The sequence below is a fragment of the Electrona antarctica genome (genome assembly GCF_951216825.1).
Source record: "Electrona antarctica genome assembly, chromosome: 18".
Lineage (NCBI taxonomy): Eukaryota > Metazoa > Chordata > Actinopteri > Myctophiformes > Myctophidae > Electrona > Electrona antarctica.
The window spans coordinates 18,494,656-18,522,198 of NC_136799.1; the positions used below are offsets into that span (position 1 = coordinate 18,494,656).

The following is a 27,543-nucleotide window of genomic DNA, read 5'->3' on the forward strand; positions in this document are numbered from 1 at the left end:
ACACACACACACACACACACACACACACACACACACACACACACACACACACACACACACACACACACACACACACACACACACACACACACACACACACACACACACACACACTAAAAAGCGATGTTTTTAACGCCCCCCTCACTACACCTCCTCCTCTCTGCCTCCTCCTCCTTTGGTTTCAAAGGACTGCATTCTTCCCAGCACTATTCTCTTTCTCTGTCCACCTCATTAGTTTGGCGGCAGCAAACCAAATTACACTCAATTATAGAGTCATCAAAGGGCAGCTGAAGTCCTGTCTCAGCAAGCAAGTAAGTAAATGGGGCCCTAGCGCTCAAAAGCAAAACCGGGCTCGGCGGCTCGCCATAGAAAACACTGCCCGCTTAACTTGTAAAACAACAAAATACCACTGAATGAAAAGGTGCAGGTTGCATTTAAATGACATAAACGGTGATTTAATTCTGAAACAGGAGCCATTTCCTCAGTAGGAGACGCGTCAGGCATTATTAAAACATTTAATAACAACTTTGCTACGTTGTGATTACACAAGTAACACATTTTGGCAGGCACTATTTATTTCCTGAATATTGATCAGGAGGTGATGAGAGAGGCAAGAGGTGCTCCATCATTACAATGAGGCACACGTGTAAACAATTAACCACAATTAACCCTGAACTTTTCAATTCTGTTTGAGCTGATTATTAAGGAGACCCTGTGGGAGCTGGACGGAAGTTCGTCAGCATGACACTTCTGAAACGGCTTTTGACTTCCTGCCGTTCACAATGAGGGTGGGTAGCTCCACATTATTTTGTATTTTTACTTTATTATGATAGACACTTTAAACACAGAGTGGGAGACAATGTGTGAGAGGAAGGCTCTGGCGGGATGTTTCGGTCCAGGGCTCCACGCACGCACGCACGCACGCACGCACGCACGCACGCACGCACGCACGCACGAAAGCACACAGGGTATGAAACTACATTGCACCCCATTTGTGTAGTGTAAATTATTAATATGCACATTAATGCACACACTGTGCTGCTGCCTTGTGTTTTTACAATTTTGAATTGACAACTTCATCACATTCCAAAAAATAAATAAAACTCACAGGTGGGACTATTACTAGTGATACACAGTAATGTGAACATTCACCTCAGATGGCTTTCATATTTAGAGATTATTAATGAGATGAGATGTCTGTATTACATTGAGATGCTGATCCTTCTGTTCTATTTATGTATTCTGTTAATGGCTGTAACAACAGAATTTGCCCTTGGGGTACAATTAAATTTGATCTTTTCTTAGCATAAGGAAAACATATTTGCAAACTCTTCCAGTGCAGGTCTTCCATTATCAATTCATATGAAAGTACTACTGAATCATTATACCGCACCATCACCATTACCTTCACCATCCTGACAACGTTGCCCTAATCTGGCAAAACGGGATTGAACTCCAAGTGGGAGCACACTGCTAATGCACGCCATTGGTCTGTAAATCTTCTCTCCCATTAGAAACGCCTTCGTCCTTATTATCACGTTCGTATATTATGCCGAAAGCCGTTCAACCGAGATAATCCATTTGCGCAGAGAGCGAGACCGAGTGTGGCAGAAGGTTTTTCCTCTGTGGATCCCTGTGCTGAGAAATGAGGATAGTCAGGCTGAGGTTTGTTTCCTCAGGTCTCTGAGGAGCTTACAGTCAACATGGCTGAGTAGCTTGTCTTGTTTACGAACCCAGAGAAAGCTCTCCAGATGCAGGCTGCGCATAAGGATTTTTCGTTTTGAAAATGAGATTTGCAGCTACTGCTGGAGAAACGACATTGGCTCTGACTAAATACTTTGCTGATATCAGAGCAAAATTGTCCACTAATAGATGTTATGGAAGTAATTTGTTCTTTTTTTAAGGCTGTTACTTAGAGAATGACAACATTAGAGGATGCCATTCATTTAATTTGTCATTGAGTAATAGGCAATTATTTTAGTAAATGAATTACTATTATAAGATGGAATGAGTGAGAGGAACATGGGGTGTGGAATATAATGAATGTAAAATGTTCTGACAAAGGGATGAAGTCAGTCAGACTACACCCACACCCACACAGCAAAACCCCCCAAAATCTAATGCCACGTGGATCCCGAGATCCACGTGGAAATGGTGGGGCTCCCAATATGGATCTTGTACTGCCAGCCTGTGATGTCAGTCAAAAAGGAATTGTTATTCACATCCACCTTGGTCATGTACAGCATAATACAAAGATCTACTCAAAACACACCACACAACTTACACTAACCTATAGTACGTCTCAAGAATCAGTGAGTAACGATGATCACACATAGCAGAGTACCGCAGCACCATTCGGTATAAGAATATTATACCCTGTTGCCGCTCATTTTGTCATTTTAGTTGTCTTTCTGACAAGGAATTAATATTCCAGATCCTCTCACAATTGTATAGGCCTAATGGTTATTCTTGAGGTATAACTCCTCCTTAATTGAAAGTGAGTCATCACCTGACGCTGTTCCCGATTGTTCTCAGCACAGGGACAGGTGTTCTTTTACTCCCATCTGATTTGGTTGTATGATTCTCATGCACCATACAGTATGTGTGATGTTGGCACTTTGGCTATACCAGTGTGTGTGTGCGGCAAAGTTTTTGTCCTTTGAAGACTACTATTCATTGACATCATTCTGTATGTACTATGATGTCCCCATTTTCGGAATAGTTAAGATGCCAGTCCATGACATCAGCACTGTAGTGTGATATAAGTCAACTCTATTGTGTCAGCAATAGATCTCCATACAGTACGGGCAAAAAGTGGACACAGACAGTCAGACACACAGACAGAGATTCCTGCATCTACTGTATACATAGAGAAAAGATCAATGTTTTCATTGCCATAGTTGTTCAAATCACTAAGGGGCGTAATCCGCAATGACTTTTGTACTATTGCAGAAACAAAGTACAAAGATGATGATTTAATTTATATCAAAGTCTGACACAACAGTAGTAGGATATTCCTTTTGGTGTCATTGAGCGCGCTCGCTCACTCGCTCACACACACACTCGCTCACACACACACACACACACACACACACACACACACACACACACACACACACACACACACACACACACACACACACACACACACACACACACACACACACACACACACACACACACACACACACACACACACACACACACACACACACACACACACACACACACACACACACACACACACACACACACACACTCTCTTGTGGGACATTTGTCTTTGATCATATTAATCTGACAACATGACAAACATAAACTACTACGCAGCACAAGGATTCTCTTTCTTGCGACAGAAAGATACCAGCTGCAGTTTATTAAGTGTTGTCATTGTAATGTCATTAATCTGCCACCAGCACTACTATGACTCAGGCCGGCGGTCTCCTGTGATCGTACGTACTTGTCATAAATAACCACACACAAATACAGAGGTTTTCTGAATTCAGACAATGTTGGTTTGAAAGTAGAGTCATATTTCTGGTCTCAGCGGCTGTAACTTATTCTTTACGATGAATGCAAGGCAAACCATCCTGCTTTTTTGGGAGCAGTTACGGGTCCAGTTTCTTGCTCAAGGACACTTTGACACAAAACGTTTCCCAAAGGGCTGCTCTACCACTTGAGACACAGCTGCCCCACAAACAAATTTCATGGCATTAACCACATTCATCCTGGCCTCCCTATTTTGGGCCTGTCATTGAAAAAGGCGGAAACAACATTATCAAGATATATGGGGTGGATCATGAGGCTTCTAATTATAATTCCAAATTAAAGCTGCAAGCAGCAATGACCGGACCCTCACACGTCTTTTCAACCAGTCAGTCCAGTCAGTGAGGTGACTCATATATATGTATATATATGTATATGTGTGTATAATGTTTAAGATTTTTGTCTTAGTTTTTTATTGTGGCATAATGTCTCACAGAATTGTTATTTTCTGTTGGTTTGATATAGGCCTACAAAATGGGCAATAAAAAATTAAGTAATAAAAAAAGCGGAACAAAACACAACAACATTACATTTACATTACATTACATTACAGTCATTTAGCAGACGCTTTTATCCAAAGCGACTTACAATAAGTGTATTCAACATAGGTAGGGAACAAAAACTACTAATCACCAGAAGTCTTTAGTGCATTTTCTGCAAAAACAAGCAACCAAGAGTATACCTAGCGCTAAGGTAAAAGTGCAATATATCAGCTACCTATTTCCTTAACCGGATGAGACAAAATAGCTAAATCAAACAACAACATTTTCAAAACGAAACGAAACAGCAGGTCTGTAAGCTCATCGTGTCGTGATGTGACGTATTATTATTTGATCTAAACTTACAGTTTTGTGTTTAACAGCAGCAGTGTGTTGACTCTGCCTGACATCTTGCTACTGTATGAATTATTTTTTGTAACAGAATTGACCTAACACATTATGTATTCAATCAACTAAACACATACAGCTGTTCTGCTGTCTGATCCAATTCTGTGTGACAGCAGCTAGATGCATTTCAATGTTGTGTTGGTCTGCCCTTCATCCTGCCACTCACACAGGCCCTTTCCATTGCCATTCATAATAATACACTTTTGGCAATCACAAATAACTTAACCTCTTTAACAATTTGACGGCGGCTAATTGTTTAATCCAGGGTTCCACCGCGCGTAATACGCTAAACCCGCTATTTGTTTAATGCGTTTAATTTGCCGTTTTAAAATAATTTGTCCCGGACCTGGTGACGAGGCCTTCGCGTTATGATGACGAAACCGGAAATCAAGTCATCCTCTGGGCTGCTAGGGCTTCTGGGAAATTGAGCCCAATGCATGTGAACGGGCCGTTTGTTTAGACTATAACATGCTGTGCAGGCTGAGTTCGTTTCGCATTGTCATGGCCGCTGGCTCGTCTGATCAACAAACCATTGGACTATTTTTCGCCGGATTTTCGTGGTTGAAAGCTGCAAATACTTCGGCGTATGCTCTTAAGGTAATAAAACAATCTCGGCAGCGTAGAATATTGGATTAAATAGTGGGGAACGCGGGTTATGCAGTAGAACAATTAAGTGTGCACACTTTTTCGCCAGAAACAGAAGATCTACAAGTTTTTGCTGAACGTTTGCCTACTTTCACAGAATGTTGGGCTATTATGAAATGCTCTGAATAGGGACACTAGAGTTGAAGTGGCTAACAGGCTGAATAAATACAAATGATGGATCTTTAGGTGTGTACTGTTCATTTCTTGTGACGCCAATGCTGTAGTAATGGTCATTGTGAACTATCATTGTGATGTCACTGTTCTAGTCATTTAAAAGAGGGTCACACTCAATTGCAAGAGTGAGTATTCTCTTATTTCTCTTATTTATCCAAACAATTGTTTCAGCTATCCAGCCTTCGTCAGTGTGTAGAATTGGAAGTATCCTTCTATTCTTCCTTCTGGTATAATAAACATTGTGATGTCATGATGTGGTGACTGTAGTGGCTCGTGTGGGATAATCAAGGCATGGATGTTGTGATAATGCCAGCCGATGGTCGGAGGCTCCAAGCAGTAGACAGGTCCACAAACATGTTTCCAGGCATTTTATTGACCTCCAAAAGTGTCTTCAGACAGTGCAAATACAAAAATAAATAACTACTGACCAAAATAACGTTCCACAAACAGGAAACAACAGGAACTGTTACAGGCTTAAATGCCTCCTGCGATGAGGCCCTGGCTCACAGTTCTATCCTGTTGCTCTTTCACGACTAGCCTCAAGTGAGACTGAACTGCCTCCACCTGCAGCAATCCTGCTCTTAAACAAGTGGGGCAAACCATCCTCTAATCAGTAAGTGATGTGTAATGACAAAAATCACACCCGTGTAAAGTAAGGGGAGCTCTTCATCATATATCATCTCATTCTGGCCAATCACAATTTGTCTCCGCACTTTTCCGTCGTCAATTTTCTGCCCTCACTTTTTATCCTCAATACGTACTTTGCTCGGCCAATCAAGTCATCTGAATTCCAATTACAGAAAGGAAAATGGGTAAAAAGGGTAAAAATCACACCTGTGTGAAGTGAGGGGCGCTAATATATTAAAGTCTAACTCATGTTGATTAGGTGATGTAATGGTGATGTAAAACAAGCGGTGCAAACACAAACATTAAACGCCATTAACACTCCCATCGCCCAGGACGAAGTTCTTTGTCCTTTCTATTAGTAACGCCCGACGCTCAGGACGAAGTATTGTCCAAAAGACGAAGTTTATTGATATGAGAACAGATCGCATGGCTCCACAGCCTGGGAGCGCCTGTTGGGCAATCCTCGGTGACGCGCAAGAGTGAGACGTCATCGAAAAACTCCCTCCCCTGTTTAGCTGATGAAAACGAAAATCTTAAAACGTTCATAACTCGCGATCTAAATCATCCCGTCTAATTATGAAAAAAGATGTGTTAGACGGCGCTCCGCGGTCCAGTCGCTAGTCGCGATAGATTTATTCTTGTCTCCCGTTGTTGTCGATCGACTCTAGAGTGGTGTGGCTATTGTTAGCTGCTACACACTAGGGTTTAATGCCGGGATCCCGGGATTTCGGGCCTCCCGGGCATAGGGCACGCAATTTCCCGCCCGGAAATTTCTTCGGGACCCGTCGTCCCGGAGTTTTTTTTTTCTTGTAGGGAAATTACACTAAAGGGGTTTTCACACAGTGCGCGTTCTTTCCCCTTATCTATGAGTGATCAAATGTCCAATCTGAACCCTCCCATCATTTTCAAACATGTTTGATGATATTTATATGGAATTATGGATTACACTCGAGGGCTGCAATGGGAACTGGAGCCAGCGGGACCCAACGTAAATGTTGGCGGCGCGGGCGGTATTTAAATAGCCTACCTGCGGACGGGCAGGCACGGCCGGTCAAGATGAAATCAGTGGGACCCCGCGAATCCTGCATCCTCCCGCAATTAATCAGATAGGGCCTATAGAGTTTATATACACTTTAGCAAAATATGAATGTCTGACAGACATCTTCAGGCACGCTCCCAAAGCTGCTGCACATGTCAATCATTAGCCTAATCAGTCACTCTGTGAGAATTGTGTGTTTTACGCATGGTTTTACGGACGGAGCGAGGAGTTTCCTTTCTCTGTGATGGACATTGTCACTTCTAAACCCCTTTTTGCTTTTGCCTGCATGTGTGCAGCAATAACGTGAAACGGAACACAAACAAAGATGAGTAGGCTACAATTTGTTTTATAATAACCACCAGCATGCAGCGTCTCTCTCTCTCTCTCTCTTTTTCTCTCTCTCTATCTCCCTCTCTCTCTCTCTCTCTAATAATCAGTGTGCTGTGCACTGGACGTGCTGGCTAATTTAACACCCAATCAGACTTTTCATAAAGTACAAAGCGGGATGATCACATTCTCTGCAGCGGAGAAGGGGACCCACTGCATGCTCAAAGGGTGAAAGACCATAGCTAAGGTATCTATGTGAAAGACGTGAGATCGTTTATTTTTTCCCCCCGTGCTTAGTCACATTAGTGCAAACTCCTGTGTCCCTTTTTCTGAATAGCGTAGTAGGCCTATAACATTATTAATATTTTAATTTAATACTTTTATTGTAGGCTATATGTTCATATTTCATTCAAATAAAACGTTTTAAACCAAAAAATATCACTATTCTATTGAACATATGAAGTATCTATACATATAAATGCATTTTGGTGGGCACTTTTTTTCTTTTTTTTCTGACGGGAATTCCCGCGGGAGCCCGGGAAAAGGTCCGCAAATTCCCGGGAATTAAAATGAGCCAAATCCGGGAAAATATTAAACCCTACTACACACACATCAACACGGACCGGAAGTCCGTCCGGAAAAGGGGTCCGTGTTTATAAATCGAATGGGCGCTATAATGTAATGGATTAAATAACCCCGGGCAATTAAAGTGTTAAAGAGACAATATGATGTAAATGGCACATTATGACGTATTTTTTGTTTTTTTAGGTAAATGGGCATGTATTGTATTTGTACATGTGAGAGGGGGAAGGGAAGGGCAGTGGCAAGTTGCAACGTGTGCGTGCGTGTGTGCGTGCGTGCGTGCGTGCGTGCGTGCGTGCGTGCGTGCGTGCGTGCGTGCGTGCGTGCGTGCGTGCGTGCGTGCGTGCGTGCGTCCTGTGTGTCTCTGTGTCATTGGATGTATACCAGTAGAGGGCATGCCACAGCATTATACAGCAAGAGTTTTACAGGGCAAAACAAATCTTCAAAACATTTGAACTGATGTCAGTCACTCAAGGATGTGTCATATAATACAATAATTACAGTTGGCTTCTTGTCATTTATTTTAGGAGGACTGAAGAACACAAGGATGCAGATAAGGCTCTCTCCTCTCATCAGCACAATGCTTCCCTGTGGTGAAGCTTGTCTTGGTTCTGTCGGGGGATTACAACCAAAAGGCTCAAGAAAGAGACACAGACACACGCACAGAGAGCCCATATTCATCTGAAACATGAAATGGGATATCACCTTTCTTCAGCCCTAAAAAACTATTTTGTACAATGGTCAATTTTGGATATACCTTTCACATTTTCTACCTGCAGGAGTGGGGTGAGGGGGACCTTGTTGAGGGCCATCCAATCTCTGTACAGTGCACCCAAAGGATGGATGGATGGATGGATGGATTTTCTACCTGTGATTTGTTATACAAATATATGCTTTCACATTTGCTGTGTATTAGACCTGCAGTCAGTACTTTATCTTCATGTTTATTTCTATTTAGATGTTTTTACAATTTTTATTGTTATATTTTGTTCTCTTAGTAGTCCATGCAGGGGTGAAAGTGGGCCGGGACGGTCCGGAGCTCCGACCCGGTAAGACATGACCGGCCGGAGCGCACCGGAGCTATCAAAATACTATATTAAATAACCTGCCAAAACGCATGTCCAAGAGGAAAACAATCAAAACATAATCTACTAACGTCAGAATCGGGGTTTCTTAATAAAAAGTGCTTCTGAATTGTAACAGTGTGTTTGTGTCAGCCAGCGTAATGATCCGTTGTTATTTTAATAATCCACCACCGCACGGCACGGACTGGAGGAGAAGAGTTTGGTTTCTCCCTTCGGTTCGCTCGCAGCAGCGCCGTGCAGACAGTACCAGTTCACTTTGCAGGTTGGAAATCCGCTATAGAGCGGATACGGAAACGGACGTTTGTCTGACTAAGGTATACGTGCAAATGACCGGATATAGAAGGCGGGCTCTCTAATCCACTAACGTTCAAACCATGTTTCTGGTTGGCTGACAAGACTGGCACAACGCAATACTTAGTTCTGATTGGTTCATAAAAAACAAAAAAAACAAAACAGGAAACTAATAATGAAATGCCGGTGGCAACTGTTTTGAGAAGTAAACTAAAAAGTCAGCAGAAGAATGCGCTAAAAATATATATAAGCAAAATGGCAACGCAACCAACATTAGCTCAGCTCTTTAAGAGAAAGGAAAGAGTTGAAGAAGATAATGTCATTAAAGACAAAGTTAGAAAAACAACCAAGACCATACAGTTGCATGACAGAGAGTGACAGATGGGGAGGAGGAGGCAGAAGTGGCAGCAGGACCAGCATCAAGCACAGGTAATAATAATAATAATAATATTATGAAATTCCTGATATTATATCAGGAATTTTATAGCACAGTATAACTGTGCAAAAAAAACAGTTTTCTATGCATTTCAGGGGTACTGTGGGTTTACTTTGAACCCCAAATGTTATTGGCACAGTATAAAAAAAAGCAGTTTTCTATGCATTTCAGGGGTACTGTGGGGTTTGAACCCCCAATTTTTTTATTGGCTGTGCCAAAAAAAAGCAGTTTTCTATGCATTTCAGGGGTACTGTGGGGTTTGAACCCCCAAAGATTTTTTGGCCGCGCCGCTTTACGGCGCGTCCGGGTGTCGTCGCAGAATGAAATTTCTGGGAGCTCCTGTAAGAAATGAAAACCACTTTCACCCCTGAGTCCATGTGGAGCATTTCTTTGCATTTAAAGTGATCTTTTTATGTATGATACTGTATACTGATACTATAGATCTACAGTTGCTGAAGATGTGTGTGCCTTTTTCTCATGCACGTTTGACACTTATGCTATTAGCTGCCTTAAGAGTAACCTTGAGCATTGTCTTTATTTAAAATTTTATCGTTTATTTTCGCTGTATTTTTATTATCTTGTTGTCGTATTGTTTTAAATAAACATTGCCAATGATATATTTTATGATATATTATTATATAAAAAGTAGCAAACCAAGTAGAAAAATGAGCCTAGTTATTTAGTCTGGAGTTGTCCTTTGAAGGTGATATAGACAACATTTAAGCCAAAATGCAATATATATATATATATATATATATATATATATATACTTTTTCCCTCTATCATCCCCTGTATAATGATGCTGGGGTGTTTTCCTGCCTCTGGGGTGTTTTCAGTTGTAGGTGTTGTGACTCGGGACGTGTGTGTGTGTATGCACAGTGCACAGTCTTATAATGAAAACTGCTGCTGCTGGATTCCACCCGAAACACATGCTTCCCCGCGAGAGAAGGGTCCGCTGCCAGCGGGGAGTGGACATGATACAATGATACAGTCACAAACTGGTTTTCAGCTTTATATATCCCCCACCAAATCTTCTGGTTACATCGTTCATGTGAAGTGGTTTGCTTGTGCTTATTTGTTGAAATGGTGGAAGTCGTTATGGTGAGTCACCACCCCTGGATGACCGCCGATTTGGCTGCCTGGTTGAAGCTCGGATTCTATCTGGGGAGGAATCATCGGTCACAACGGTGGTGCTCGCTGGCCGCAAGAGGCGCGGAGCCGACGGTGAGCACCACCGTTGGCGAGATTATTTTTCCTGATGGTTCTGACCACCGATGCCTGCTGGGTTGAAGCCTGCATTCTAGTGGAATGGAGCCAGATTTGAATCTGTTTTGCAACACCTCTCACATCAACACTGAATGTCTATATCTCCTTTAAGGGGCAGTGGCGAAACCCACATGACACCGAAACATACAAGAGATTACTCTAAAGCACACAGTCCTGTTTCAAAACTGTTTTGCTGTCACTCACTCAGGCAGACGTTGTCATGGTAGAAAGCCAGGAAGTCGTTGCACTGCTCCCGGTGGTTGCCACTGGCGGTGCAGGAGCACCAGGGTCCCACATTGGATGTAGAGTTGTCTAGGTAGTTAGGAGTTATTGTACTTCCTGGAGGACAGGAGGGCAAAGAGAAGGTTAGAGAGGGAGAGAGAGACAGCAAAAATAAATAACTAAATAGACACAAAGTCATGTACTTGAGGAGAAAAAGAGACAGAAACAGAAGCACAGAGAAAAACAGACACAGACAGACAGGGAAACAAAGAGATACACAAGAGGGACACAGGCACACAAAATGAGGTGACCACGCCAGCTGGTAGCTTTTGCATGGATGCTTTCATAATGCCCTCTTACTGACCTCTCAATCCCATTGGAAATCTGTATAACAAAACGTCAAACCCCCAAACACATTGTCACCTTACAAGCCGAAGTGTAAAGCTCTTATCTGGCACTTATCTGGGTATTTGTCCTGTATTTTTTACTCTCACATAATTTTTCTGACTCACGTACCCACTGAGGCAGACATTTTGATGAGCTTTGATAAGTGCAGCTGGCCCCAGGGCCAAGTCCATGAGCGGTCAATAGACACTCCTCAGATATACTAATTTCCGTTATGCCCACAGCTTTTTCTCCCCCTTTTTGACGAAAGGAAATTATTTGGCAGCCATTCATTGGTAATACAGATTTGTAGTTTGTATTTCTTAGAGGACGTTTGTGGGAAATAAAATTGCTGCAGTGCCTACACAAAAGTTTCTGGTTTACTTCACCTCCTTCGATTTTTCTGGGTCTCAGAGCTCTAAACAACAAAACCCCCCTGAGTGTCACTTATAGTTGAGCTGTCTGCAAAGGCCAATCACTTCTCTCTCACGCATTCCTCTCGTTCATTCTCTCTCATCTTTTTCCCCTCGTCTGTCTTCAGACTCACTCTCACTCACCCAGAGAACCTTGTTTTGGGGGTTGTTTTTTGCCAAGAGTTCTTATCAACCTTTTTGTGCACAATGCAATCTTTTATTCAATTACAACTACAATGAGCCAACGTTTGCTAAGCCGCTCGCTCTCGCCAGTCTCAGCCGTATGTGTCAGGGATAATTCATCCCAAAACAGCAGTCGATGCTTGTAATTGTGCTGCTTATAATGCCTACGAGTTGGATGAGCGCCCTGCCGCTGACTCCATCGATCATTGAGCTGCACGGCTCGTGACAATCCTTGATTCATTCTTTGCATGGCTGTTTGGTGCTCCAGTTTTATGCCACCTTCCCCTCACTCTCTGGAGCCATTATTGTTCCAATCGCCTCCAGGTGATGGGTAGTTTATTTTTTATTTTATTTATTTTTACAGAAACTTCACAAACTTCTGCTGGCCACAAGCCAGCGGGGCCACACACAAACAGCCGGAGTTCTGAATCACAGCTCAGTTTTCACGTCATTCCACCTGTCTTTCTTCACCAACGCACAAGGTAAAAAAAAATATATAAAAATAATAATTGTCTTTTTTGAGATACACAGCGGGAAAGCCATTACATTCCAAGCCAGCAGGGTAAATACAACCAACCAACCCCAGCACCAATCAAACACCATTGAGAGAGATTCACTCCTTACCTATCAGTCCAGTGTATGCAAGGAGACATGCACCGTAGTTGTCCTGCTTGCAGCCGCTGGCAGCCTTCTCAGAGGGCTGGCAGTCATACTGGAACTGAGCCCAGCGGGACCTGTGGGAGTGATAACATGCCATCCATCATTTACTCGTGCTTGGCCAACGCTGAGAGCCAAGTGCGTGTGCCACCAAGCACCAAGACATTCCCACTCCTTGAGTGGGTTTGCGTGCGTGCCCCACCCACCCTATAGTAGCTAGCTACCCAGTCTCTCTTCCTCATCACTGAACTCCACTCATCGCTCTTTCTCCCCTCCCACCCTCCGCACGCACGCACGCACGCACGCACGCACGCACGCACGCACGCACGCACGCACGCACGCACGCTTCCCAGGTGTACCCCATGCAGTCAGTCATTTACTGGAAGGCTGGAAGGCTGCCAGGCTGAAAAGGCTGTAATGAGGGGCAAAGTCAGGGGGCTACAGCTTCGGTATGCTGCTGACTTCTGGCTGAGTGCCTCCAGATTAGGCAAATGAATTGGCTGGATAATGGAATCCACCCCCATCCACCCATGTCAGCCCCCCTCATCCCTACCCTACCACAGTATATCACCCACCCTCGGACCCTCCCTATCAATCGGCAGCCCACCGTCAGTCCCTCGTCATGAGAGACTATATGAACATATGGCATGATCATCATCATCATCACACCCTGGCTGTTACAACTGGCATTTGCAAACGAGAGGTTCAAGGTTCAAGGTTCAAGGTTCTTTATTATTTGTCTCCCGAGGAAGAAATGTGTCTTAGACAAAGATTAACTCAGGATGCATTGCAAGCATCCTCACATCTCAACATCTCTTATTGGTCACTGCACTGTTATAATGTGTCAAAAGTACATGTCAGGAGTGAAGCCATTGTTGTGTATGTGTAAGTGTGCGTGCGTGTGTGCGTGTGTGCGTGCGTGCGTGTGAAAGTATGGTGAATGGGCAGCAAACAGAAGGGAGAGGAGAGAAGAGGAGGACTGATGTAGGATCAATAGCTCTGGCAGATGAAGCTCTGTGTCTTCCTGACATTGAGGTGGAACTAGATTAGATGCTGGCATTCCCTGTCAAGAGAGACAAGGCCTGGTGGCTCTCTTCCCCTGTGCGCTGGAGGCCTTTAGATAGTCACAGCAAAACCTTTTATAAACTCTGTATATTTACACCTGGCAACATGGAATCCTTTAAGGCAATAAAGCATTATCTTAACATCTGCAGCCGAACAGCTGGTTCGGCTGCAGATGAACAAATAGTTTGATCAGTCTGGCTACAGTTTTGGCAACAAATAGCAGTTTGACAGGGAAGTGAGGCATGCATCGCAGTTGATGACCATGAACCTCTTACACTTCAATGCTTTTTGCTTCAAGGTACCACAAAAAAGATTACATGTTGTTTAACAATACTGTCTTGCCAAATCGGACTGTGAATGAGCATGGCAAACAAAGCAGCCCCACATTGTAAGATTCTCAATAAAATTCCACTAATTATCCCCAGAGAAATTAATTTCACACATCACACACAATAGTGGATAAAATGTACAATAATATATCAGCTTATGAGCAACAGTCATGGATAAATCTAATGGCAATTAAAGAATGAAATGATGGACGGAGGGATGGATGGATGGACAGACGGACAGACAGAAGAATGAATGGATGTAGACAGTAGACCCTATCACAAACCCCTCCCCTCCTACGGTACCTGCAAACATAGTCAGACCGGCAGACGCGGAGTTGAGCCAGGCAGTTGGGCTTCTCTTTCTCCTCGTACGAGCAGGTCGGCACGATGGTCTGCCTGCGTCGCTCTGCACACGCCGTGTCCGTGCACGGGCAGAACAGCAGCTCATGGGTGTAGTCCGGTGGCACGCGGTCAAAGAACTTCCTCAGGGCCTTGTTGCACTTGGGCCGGTTGCACGGCCCTGAGCGCGCCGAGGGCTGGATGCACGACGACACGTACTCCGTCCGAAGCTTCTGACACGTCTCGTCAATGTTGCACGCCTTGGCTGCATCCAGGCAGCGGTTGACTGTGGTTACTTCCGACTCTGGTAAAAATGAACAATGGGATATATTTACTAAATTAATAATTTTAACGTGACACTATATATGGTGCCAGGAGAACAACCTCATTCTTGATTGTGGACTTCAGGAGGGAGGAGAGAGCCTGTCAGCATTTACATTGGCGCTGCTAGTGGTTTCAAGTACACATGGACCTCACATGGCCTCACACACACATGATGAAAAGGTCTCAGTAACACCTCTACTGCCTTTGTCACCTGAAGAAATTCCTGCTTCGCATTTATGTAACCATGCCACTTTAATCATGCACATGAAACCATGATTTTATACCTCCAAGCTGCTACTTGATGTGATTATAACTGATGGTCTGTTATTAGTTTCTTGTCACTTTAATCATAGACATGAAACTGACTTTGTACCTGCTGCTATTTTTACATGCTGGATATATTTTCCACCTGCACAAGAGGCATTTGTGCCTTTTGTTGTGCTATTATACATTGCCATTATTATTTTTTTATCATGCACCTCATGTTTCCCGGAATTTGCATATTATTTTGATTTGACTGTGCCTTCCTCTTATTTGACTTACTCTGTTATTTTATTCTTTATTCTCTGTCCCTATTCAACCTCTTCCTGTATGTTTAGAGCTTGCACTAAAATAATTTCACCGACTATTTTACCCCCTGTAATTGTTCGATGATGTGACAATGAAAGGTGATTCTGATTTTGGGGTAGGTGGTAAAAGTACAGTAGGTGAAATTATTTCTCACAGCACCATCATTGCAGTTCAAGAAAGGTAGAAGGAGGTAGAGAAAGAAACTGAAAAACAGGTCAGCTATCAATATATGGGCGGCGGGCAGTGCATGGCCATGTATATACATCTTATCTATAAATGTACCATGTCTCTGTACGTCTGTCTGTCTGTATGGACAGGGCCCTTGCCCATGCTCCATATAATATATATATTATATGGAGCATGGGCAAGGGCCCTGTCCATAGCCCATGGACAGAACAGGCCAGCTTCATATTATGAAGCTGGCCTGTTCTGACATCACAACACTCCATATTTGGGCATGCCTGTATCATAGAGTACACAAAACATGGGGAGATGTTAATTATTGTCTAAAACAAGTTCAAGGAACTGTAGGAACATAGTGGCAGCTTTTGCCGAAATGTGTGTGGCTGCGGCTCTCGTTTTTTTCCCACATCTACATCTACACTTCTTCAAATTTGGGTGTGTGCCATTCTGCATCAAAATTCAAGGAAGAAACATAATGATCTCTATACTATTGTCAACTTATGTAACTTAGATAGCATTTTATGTAGACATAGCACTATATTATGCATAGTTTCATTATATAGATATTTCACTGTTAAGTTCTTAGCTTACGTACTGTATGATTCATGACAACTACGTTTTATGTATATGACGTATTGCCATGCTTTTTGTTCTTGCTTAATGTAAATCGCTCTGAATTTAGAGCGTCTGCTAAATGCCTAAATTGTAAATTGTAAATTGTCAGCAGAGCCAGGACAGCTGCACTAGAGTCATCCTTCTGACCCCCTCCTGTTACCTTAATTAGGATACAGAGACCCACTAATCAGTCCCCTTTAGCTGCAAGTAAGTGAGTATAAGTAAGATGTCAAAGAGGTCCTGACATTCAGATTTACAGGCTAGTAAGTAAATCTACTACACATGTTTTATCATAATGTGTATAAATGCCCCCCTGGGTTCATATACGTGCAGCAACAACAGTACAGTAACTGAGCTGGTACCTACAGTAATTATGCTAACATGTGTGAACCTTTGACCATGCATGTCACAGAATATGACCTGAATATGAACCACATTAGAAACCATACAACAACCCGCATATTAACCACTTAAACCTTTTAGTCATACCATAAAAGGAATAATAGGGATAATGTGCCCAAAATACAGACACCAAGTGGAAAGTGGTTAATCTTGGGTGCAGGGTCTTTATGAATATACTATACAATACATAATTTCAATCATCCATGTATTATAAGAGCATAATATGCTCTTATAATACGTCATCTAGGGATAACACATACAGCACTGTACTAGAATACTAGTTATTTGTTGTGTACAGAAGCTATACACCCTTGTTTGTTTTGACTGCACTTGTGTAGTTAATTTGGTTACATACTATTCTACTTTGGCAATGTTATTTAACTGATGAATTGAACTGATGCATTTTCAAAACTGTGTCAATTCAGACTACAAGGCCCTTGAGGTGAGGGCTTGTTGGTGTTCCTCTGTACAGTATATGTACATTTTCGATATGTATCCTTGTTATTCTTGTGTTCTATAATAGATTTGTTTGTGCAGTTAGCAGGAGATTCCAGAGTTGTTCAGTGGCTGCATATGGGAGACATCTGCACAACAAAGGGGCACATGTGCGTGATTCTCTTTCTGTACCTTTCTGTACCCGTTTGTTTGAAGAAGATTTTTTGTCATTCTGTGTTGCATTCTACCCTGTGCACTGTGCAGTATTTGTTGTGTTGTATTGTTGCTAGCACCACATAACTATAAATGTAGGCCTACTATGTTTGCATTATTTGCATTCAAACAATTCAATTGTCTGTGTGAAATTTATGATGAGATTTCACTAGTGGAGGTGCAGAACAGCAATTATTCTGTTCAACCTCAAATTAACCAATTGTCGTTTGAATACACAGCATGAGAACCAGATTCATCATCTTTATTGTCACATCAGTTATACAAGTAAGACACAAAGTGTCTGCTAATGCAGGGGTTCTCAACGTTTTTGGCTGGGGACCCCCGGAAATGATTTGGCCATGTCTCGCGACCCCCGCCCCGCCCTCCTCCCCACCACCAATACACACTGACTGCAAAAATAACCTTAATATTAGAGAAAATACATCATAAATGAATACTGAAACCAGATATAATCATTAAGGAAAGTTTATGCATGCACCATGTACTATGTAAACTCTTCATTTCCATTTTCCAGCCACTCAGTTGCAAAAAGATATATAAAAAATATATTTGGGGACCCCCCAAAATAATTTGGCGACCCCCCGAGGGGTCGCGACCCACGGGTTGAGAACCCCTGTGCTAATGTATGTTTAAGGGGAATGCCAGTGAATTTCAGAAGGTTATGTATTATTCTTATACCCTCTATGGCTTGGTTTGAATTAGGGACTGTCATACTGTGCCCTACTTACACAAAAAAGAGGTAGAATTTTCTTCATCCTTGCTTTGTGGTTTGAGTGAACCAAATCTGAATCAATGCAAATGATTCCAATGCCCTAATTGGAGTCACTATTGAACACTGCCTGCTTATCCATCTCTGTGTTTCTCTCCTGACTCTGTCCCTGGACTTGCTCTTTCTCTCTATGTTTTGGAAGTAAAAACTAAACCAAGATGATGTTTATATGCAATGGGCCCCAATGTAATGAATAGAACATGAATGAGGGGTAAATGTTGAATGAGTCAAACCTCTGAATGTGTTTCAGCCTAAGCCTAATGTGTGAATATTTAATTAGGCTGGTTTCTTGTGGAGCAAGAGTGCTGGAAAAAGAACAGGGGTCTGTTTGAACTGTTTCCCTTAACTCACAACAATACCATTACTACTGTAACTGCCTTAAAGGAGAATTCCGGAAAAGCACTTTTCTTATTGTAATCTGATCTCGTTATATCCAATAACCAGTGGTAGAGGCGAAAAAAGAAATAAAAACAATATCTAGAGCGGACCGCAGCTCAGAGCATGCGCGCTGGGTCTTAAGGCCTATTCATAGTTGAGTTTTTCGGTGAAGAGGTGACCACCGAAAACTTACAACATGATGTCACGCCGCGGTGGTCACTGCTCACTCAACACATCTCTTCTGTTTTTACTAACCACCGTTTCCGTGGTCACCTCTTCACCGAAAAATAGGTCTTTAGGCTTGTTCGCCTTTTTACAGAAGCCCCCTTTACTGTGTAACATCTTTGGTCATTATGAAAGACGAGCAATTCCAATAAGCGATTTAGCCTAAGACCCAGCATGCACGGTCGGGGCTGCACTGCGCTCTGGATGTTCTGGATGTAATTTTTCACCTGCACCACTTATATCCACCAATTGGATATAATCAGTTTTAAGGTAAGAAAACGGTTCATCCGGAATTCTCCTTTAACAATGCCTCCCTCTGTTATAATAGGTGTCCTATTATTGCTTGCTTAAGTAGGAACCTTGGTTATACAGGTGCGTGACGCACGGCACCTGTTGTTGGTTGCACTAGACCGACCTGACCGGTTGTTTATGTCTGATCTGAGCACAAACTTTCCAATAAAGTATTGCCTGGCTGGGCTAAAAGAGATTCATTATTTGGTGATTCTTAAGGAAAGAACACACTTTTACACCCTCCACCATTCTCTCTATCACCATTCATTAATTCAGTCTATCATCCATCGATAAAGCCATCCCTCTTCTTTACACATCCATCCATCCATCCATCCATCCATCCATCCGTCATTTCCTCTTTACACATCCATCCATCCATCCATCCATCCGTCATTTCCTCTTTACACATCCATCCATCCATCCATCCGTCATTTCCTCTTTACACATCCATCCATCCATCCATCCATCCGTCATTTCCTCTTTACACATCCATCCATCCATCCATCCATCCATCCATCCATCCGCCATTTCCTCTCTACACATCCATCCATCCATCCATCCATCATTTCCTCTCTACACATCCATCCATCCATCCATCCATAATTTCCTCTCTACACATCCATCCATCCATCCATCATTTCCTCTCTACACATCCATCCATCCATCCATCATTTCCTCTCTACACATCCATCCATCCATCCATCATTTCCTCTCTACACATCCATACATCCATCCATCCATCCATCCATCCATCATTTCCTTTCTACACATCCATCCATCCATCATTTCCTCTCTACACATCCATCCATCCATCCATCCATCCAGCCATCATTTCCTTTCTACACATCCATCCATCCATCCATCCATCATTTCCTTTCTACACATCCATCCATCCATCCATCCATCCATCATTTCCTCTCTACACATCCATCCATCCATCCATCCATCCATCATTTCCTCTCTACACATCCATCCATCCATCCATTATTTCCTCTACACATCCATCCATCAGTTCCTCTCTACACATCCATCCATCCATCCATCCATCATTTCCTCTCTACACATCCATCCATCCATCCATCATTTCCTCTCTACACATCCATCCATCCATCCATCCATCATTTCCTCTCTACACATCCATCCATCCGCCAATCTAGCTTCCAGACCGCCGTCTTTCTTTCCATTTATTAGTCAATCCTTTTCATTCAATCACTTCCCCATCATCAGCCCTTTATCTATTCATCCTTTGCTCAGCAGGCATATTATTAAGAAGAACTTCTTATTTACAATTACAGCCTGGCAAAAAGGCATTAAAGAGCATGAAACCCACCAGGCGCACATGCATAAGCGCACAAAAGCTGGATGCAGCCGTTCTCACTGGATGCTCCCCTCGCGCACATAGAAAAAAGGGAAAAAAAGTTCTCATTCTCTTTGAAATACATTGACCAGAAGTCCCTATGTGGCCGGGTTTGGTAAGAACAGTCGCTCGCAAACCCCCATGCGGGGGCTTCTGACCGGTCAACCAATATTTCTCCAGTGCTTGCTCCATGCGCGCACGCCCCTCTAGACCAGAAAGCACGCTGGCTGGGCCAGGCTAACGCTATTGCAACATGACAGAATGCCGTTGTGCATGGAATCTCCTACTGTTAACAAAGTTTTAAACCAGCCATTGTATTGTATGTGTAATGTGAAATGAGTCAATATTGAGCAGTTGCATGGCCTATTTCTTACTTAAAATGCCACTAGAAGCTGTTTTGCGTTTGACTGTACTGGTGAAATAGAGACAGTTTCCAGACAGCATTCATGTTAGCATTAGATTTTGATTTGACTCTTCTGCATTATGGCTGGGCATCATCGTCAACCAGATACAATCAGTTGGTCCTATAGTAGAAAATGAAATAAAGTGAGTAGAGTTGAGTAAAGTATAGAGTCGAAAAAAGCACCAAAGATAATCATTTATTTGGCCCGAGGCTGGTGCTAGAGGGTCACAGGGTCACTATGGTTAGGGGGGCTTCTACTGTAGGAAGCATGAATGCACTCAGCAAGTTTCATGACAATCCAACTATTTTGAGATCTCTTGCTTGAAAGTAGAAATTGCCTAAGGGAGGCACTAGAGAAAAGGCCATGAAGTCACAAAGGTGTCATCCTCTGGAGAGCATGAAAGTGTACAGCAATTTCCATGGCATTCCGCATGTAGTTTTCAAGATATCCACCAAAGTGGTGGACGGAAGGGATGGACTGGAACCTCAGAGCCTAGCGGTAGCCTTGGAGACCGCAGGCGAAAAGGTGGTGAAAAGAAATAAAGAAAAAAAAGCCTGGGATAGACCCCCCTGGAAATGTGGCATATACACACACACACACACACACACACACACACACACACACACACACACACACACACACACACACACTGTCTCTGTCTCTCTCTCTGTCTCTGTCTTGAAACAATAGGGAGCCACTGTCCGTTTCCAGCGGTAGATTGACCCGCACCTCGATGCCCAGAAAAGCATAGGTCTCTTTCAGGCTAAACTAGTCATGCTAAATGCAAATAAAAGAGAATGGTTTACAGCTATACTGTCCTACAAAGCCAAAGTGCAGTAACAAAAAAAATTAGAAAAAGATAAATGGATAAATTAAAATTCAACTGCTCAGCCAAATGAGATATCGGCATAATAATATATAATAATATACTTGATATTACACTAATTGAATCTGTTTGGGATTCATTCATGATCTTTGGGATACAAAAATAAGTCGGTGTGTCCAAAAACATAGTTAGTGCACTTTGGCTTTTTAGGGCAGTATAATTCCTGTCCGTCCTCGCTTTCATTCACTCCCTTTCCTCTCTCACTCCTCCATCCATATCCCTCTCTCCCCGCTTTCCCTCCTCTTGGCTCTGAATCTGCCCATGTCCTCCCCTGTGAGGAGCCATCTCTCTGCAGGGAGCCAGGCAAGCCTACTTCCTCTTTCATTTTATGCCACATTATCTTCCAATTGATCATTATGCCCGTGCTCTATTTATTTATTTAGTGAGATCTTCCAATCAATGTGATCATGGTGAGGAACCTGCATGCTCCTGGCAGACGGCAGACACTCTCATTAGTTTATAAAATGCCTGTTGTTGGGTCTCTCCCATCAGCGTGCATGTGTGTGTGTGTGTGTGTGTGTGTGTGTGTGTGTGTGTGTGTGTGTGTGTGTGTGTGTGTGTGTGTGTGTGTGGCTCTCACCGAGCTGTCACATAAAATATGAATGGGAGCGGAGAGCAAGCTAACAACCCATCCCAAAGCATAGGTTATTCCCAGCTTAGCTGCTTAGTGGGCGTGTAGCGGAGGAGGATGGGTTGGCACGGAGGACAAGAGAGAGAGAGAGAGAGAGAGAGAGAGAGAGAGAGAGAGGCCTGATGCAATTGCCGGCATAGGATGACAAAATGCAATCCAGCCCCGGAGTGGCCCCAGGAGAGGAGAACGTGCAGATTATTCACCTGAAACCCTCTCTTGTGGGTTTTCCCCCCAAGTTATATTTATTTAGGGAAGGTTTGCTGTGCATGAATTCCCATTTTCAATGACTTAATCTTTCATGTTCATACTGTACAACAACACAATTTTCACACAAGCGGATTCACGGGAGTGGTTGGTCGTTAAGTGACTTGCTCAAGGGCATCTGTTACTGAGGGAGACTAAGACCATTAACTCCTTATTAATGAGGGATTCAATCTGGTGATATCTTGGTCATTATCCACCTCTCTAGGGAGACCCCAAAAAATCGTATTATAATGTCACACACTGAATGTCATAACACACCAACCTCCCAGTGCTTAGTTAGGAAAAAGAATGACACAAATCCTGTACTGTAAATTTCACGCATGTTCTATGTTTACAAGAAGAAAGACCCCTGAAAATGGGCCTAGACATTCATATTTGAAAGGGGTCATTTTTCTAGTTGAAGGAGACATACTGTTTAAAAAAAGGGGGGGAAAAATAGGAAAACAACCATTAATCACATCTTTGTTGTTTTGGCAGCACGCTTGTCAGAATGCATAGCGTGGACAACAACTTTGACCTCTGTATGCTTACACTGTGTGAGGAATTTATGATTAGACCATAACAGTGAAGGTCCCACGCTGCAGTAATTCAATGCAACCTCAGTCTGACCAGTGGTCATTTAAATACACGGCCTGTTTATGAAGTCACGAAGGGGATGCGAGTGTGTTATTATGAGAGTTTACACAGGCCTCCAGGCCCTCCACATATATTGCTATTGCCTTACAATGGCTTGGCTTGCATCATGTATTATCATAAAAAAAGACAAAATACCACAAAGCGCCAGTGGTTTTGTGGTAACATGGTTGATGATATCACATAGTGTCTGTAGATGTTTACAACACTTCCAGTGCAGGGACAGAATAGCCGTATTTGACCTTTTGAACTGGATCCTACCAATGTTCAGTCTCTATTTCTATTCATTCATCCATCCCTCCCTCCTCCGCTCCAACCCTTCCTCATCATTTTTTCATCAACTTGTAAACTGAGAGAGTTTTCAGCCACCCTGCCCTAACTCTGGAAGTTGCACGAACAAACAGTGGAACTCCACAGAGAATGACTGGGTCAGGAGAGAGAGGCGGCACACGGGCACAGAAGCTGTGGCAGCATCCAGGAGGATTTTCTGAGCATCATAAATCATGCATGCTACAGCTTCTTGTTAGGGGCCCAAAGCACTACTATATGTAGCTCTTTTGGGTGTCAAAATTCAGACCAGCATTGTACAGATGTACCCATTGTACAAGGCATTTGTTGAACTACTGCAGCAGCTTTGCTCCAACCACAATAAGTGGAACGTTGTGAATTCAAGTATTCCATCCGTTTTCACACTACTAGCAGATGCAGAGAATGGTCTCAGTGGTTACTACTGGATACGGTTCAAGACAGTATTATCCTCAGTTTATTATTTACTCATGTATTATTATTAATGCCGTGTCCCTGAGAACCTCTAGTCTGTTAACTCAAGTGTGTACTCGTCATTACACAAGTAGTCAAGTACACACTTGAGTTCAGATCTACTCAACAACTTTAACACAATGTATGCCACACCCGTGTATTTATTGCTTAAAACCTCTTTTGCTAACCCAGGAAAACTCGGGTTTCTTTAATGTCTCTTAACACAATCAGTGCCGGAAGTCCTTCAAAATAGGAGCTCTGGGGTGCCGGAACAACATGGCCGCTTTTACTCGGAAAGCCATGACCCGGAAACAATCTACTAAAAAACGTTCACTTTACATAGCTAGCTTATATTGCGATCGTTTTAGTTTATACGATATATGATCCAAAAAGCGTTCATATTTTGCGGGAGAGACGGATGAGGAGCAGAAATGAAGCGCCAGTATATCGATCCGTTCAACACCACGGAAAGCGCCCTGGATTAGGAGAGAGTCATTCTTTCCGCCGTGCTAACGGCTAACTCAATGATAAGCTAACATGGGGACAGAGCGGAGCATACGGTAGCCGAGAGGCGTACTGACAAATAAAAAAAAGGGAAAAATTCAGAATATTCTTATCTCGCCCCGTATCATTGAGGATTCGCTAGGACATCCTCACACGTCTTTAGGACGCGTCGATTGGGACCCCTAGGACGTGCTGACACGTCGGATGGACGGAAACGGTTAAACAATCAGTGCCGGGATTCCTTCAAAATAGAAGCTCTGGGGTGCTTTTACTCTGAACCATGACTGAAGAGCGAAGTACGGTGGCCGAGAGTCCGACTGAAAAATCTAAAAAAAAGGAAAAAATGCAGAATATTCTCCCCTCGCCTGATATCATTGAGGATGCTCTAGGACGTGTACACACGTCCAATGCATCCGTCGATTGGATTCCCTAGGACGTGTGGACACGTTGGATGGACGGAAACGGTTAAGGAAAGTTTATGCATGCACCACATACTATGTAAACTCTTAATTTCCATTTTCAAGCAATTCAGTCGCATTTTTTGTTTTTTGTTTTTTAATAATTTGGGGACCCCCCAAAATAATTTGGCGACCCGTTTGCCCCACCGACTTCATATTCGACACACACGTTCCACACCCCTGCAGGGAGTGCAGTTCCCGGACTCGAGTCGGTCGGACCCACGGTTCTCCAGAACCACCACAAAAGGCTCTGGCCAGGCTCTGCCAGTGGGCCTAATCAGCCTAAATCCCCTCACCTGTGCAATTACCAGCCTCTGCCTCAGCCAATTGATTACCATGGCAACCCCACACCTGACAATTGATTAGCCTACTTAACCAGTCCACTTTTCACAGTCAGTGCCCTATTCACACACAGGCAGATACAGAGATCTCCATGTGGGACACAGACAGACAGTTAAAACGGGTGCTATGACAAGTTGACAACGGGTATTATTAGGTTCCCAAGTTGCATCGTTCTCAAGTAGGCTGGTAGCCAACGGGCAAGTAGCCTACAGGTATAGTAACTTTAATTACTTTATTCAAACATTCAGTTTTAATTCAGACAATGCAAAATTACAAATGTTTTGAGTAAATACATCCTGTCATTATGTATGTAAGCTGTTTCCACAAAATAAATGCAAGTTCTGCCAAATGTTGAAAGGATGAATTGAGATATGCATGCATGACAGAGGACTTACTAGCAATACATTTTGTACTGATGGCAGCAGTTGTCAGAGTAAAACACATATTGGATATAGATATTTTCTTCAAAAATGTCTCTTTTGTCTCTCTCACAAAACTGGTGTTAATTACCTTTCAACAAACATGGTGTATTGTACCCGTTTCTGTGTGCATTGGTGCAAGTGAACATTTAAAAAAGAAAGCCCACATTAACACCCTATTTTACAATTGCCTTTTGATTAGATTTTCGTTTTCTTTACACCCTTGCAACGGATCAAATTTCATCATCACACACAGTACAATCACATTACTTTCCCAGAAGTGAACACACTATAAACTCTGAGTTATGCCATGCGTATAACAATACTGAGTTATACGCATCAAAGCGTACAATGTGAGCTTGTTGTGAGCTTATAGATCGGCTATTTTCGATGCACAACACTGGTGTGCAACTAAGCAGAAAACAAGCGTAAGCGTTGCCTAGCTCTTCAAATTGACTCATTCACATGTGTGATTTTTTACTGTTGGCAAATAGGCTAGTGACTGGCAAGCCCCAGGGCATGAGAAAAACATCTGAATTATTAAGATGTTTGGATGGGTGGTATCCCTCCTTCAAGCTGTCATTTCCACCTCCATGATGCTTCATTGTTTGCACGTGCGTGTCAGGATGGCTATCATTATACTTCATGTCATGCACCAACGCCTTCTTTCCTAATCATAGTCATCATTTAAGTTTGAACACAGCATCCCATCTCATCTATGCGTATTCGGAATGATAATTGCCACTGGGACAAAAACAACTACTTGTCCTCGCTGAACAAAAACAACAAACAAAAAATTATTCACAAACAAAACAAACAAGCCAAAAAAGCCCTGTGCCTTGCTATTTTAAAGAGCTTCAACAGGAGAAAATATATTTTTGTTTTGAGTAAACAACTCGTTTGCCATCTCTCTCTCTCTCTCTCTCTCTCTCTCTCTCTCTCTCAGCCTCTCGTTCACTCCATCTATCTCTTACTCTTTCTGTCTCCCTCTCTCTGATCCTCTCCAGTATGTCTCCCTCTCCCCCTCTCTCTCTCCCACCTGTTCTCCCTCTTCCACCCTTCTCTCTCTGCTACCTTTACTTTACTTTATTTGTTTATTTAGACAAGACAATGTATATTAATGGACATTACATAAATGCTAATTCTCATCCTCAGTCCCCACATAAAAACATAAACAAAACAAGCAAACAGTACCTCACATTAGGAAACAAAGCATTAAAAACATACATACACCTGTTCTCCCTCTTCCACCTCTCTCAGGCTTCCAGGTGCTTTAAAGTAAATAGGTAATTAATCCATGCCTTGGGGCCTAACAGTGCCACATAGCAGCCCCCGGGCTCATCCACAGGCTGCAGGCAAGACAGAAGAAGCAAGAAGAGTGCTGCTCATCAAACACTTTCTAAATCCACTTCTCAAACCCAACGTCTCCTGTGTATGAACCCGTCTCCTGAGTCGCTCATCCAACCTGTACCCAGAATACTTCTTGGGCTGACGTGCTGAATTTTAAAGCGCACTGCAGTGACACCAATTTGTACTGACACTTTACAGTAAACTGAGATGCTTTGTTGAACCATTTGTTTCATTTTGAAAAGTGTGTGTGTGTGTGTGTGTGTGGTCTATACTGAAAATGAAAGAAATTAATAAGATGAAATTTTGAATCAAACAAAGTAATGAAAGAAAATGGACTGAGGGCCTGGGCCGTGGCTCAGCGGTCCAGGCACCTTGGCTGGTAATCCAGTCTGGCAATGTGCCGCGGGTTCGACTCCCGATCCCGACGGCCTTTACTGCATGTCACCCCCCCCCCATCTCTCTCCCCCTCCATAAAAATATAAAATAAAGCTGAAAGCCACAAAAAAAAAACACGTAAAAAAAAGGAAAAATGGACTGAGTTGATCTGAAAGTTGGTGAAAGCTAAATACAGAGTTCCAAGAGGATATAAGGATTCAAATGAAATCATGACCCTGAT

At 42.9% G+C, this 27,543-nt stretch overlaps 1 protein-coding gene across 3 annotated transcripts in view; it reads right to left on the reverse strand.

Annotated features, from left to right (window-relative positions):
- The window catches only part of gfra4a (GDNF family receptor alpha 4a), a 196,988-nt gene that overhangs the window by 10,855 nt on the left and 158,590 nt on the right, over window positions 1–27,543 (reverse strand). For all 3 annotated transcript variants that reach the window (XM_079528114.1, XM_079528113.1, XM_079528115.1), the window contains 3 exons: window positions 14,459–14,798; window positions 12,729–12,838; window positions 11,107–11,241 (listed from right to left, as the gene is read on the reverse strand). In XM_079528114.1, coding sequence (XP_079384240.1) covers window positions 11,107–11,241; window positions 12,729–12,838; window positions 14,459–14,798 — 585 coding nt within the window. The remainder of the gene's footprint in view (window positions 1–11,106; window positions 11,242–12,728; window positions 12,839–14,458; window positions 14,799–27,543) is intronic.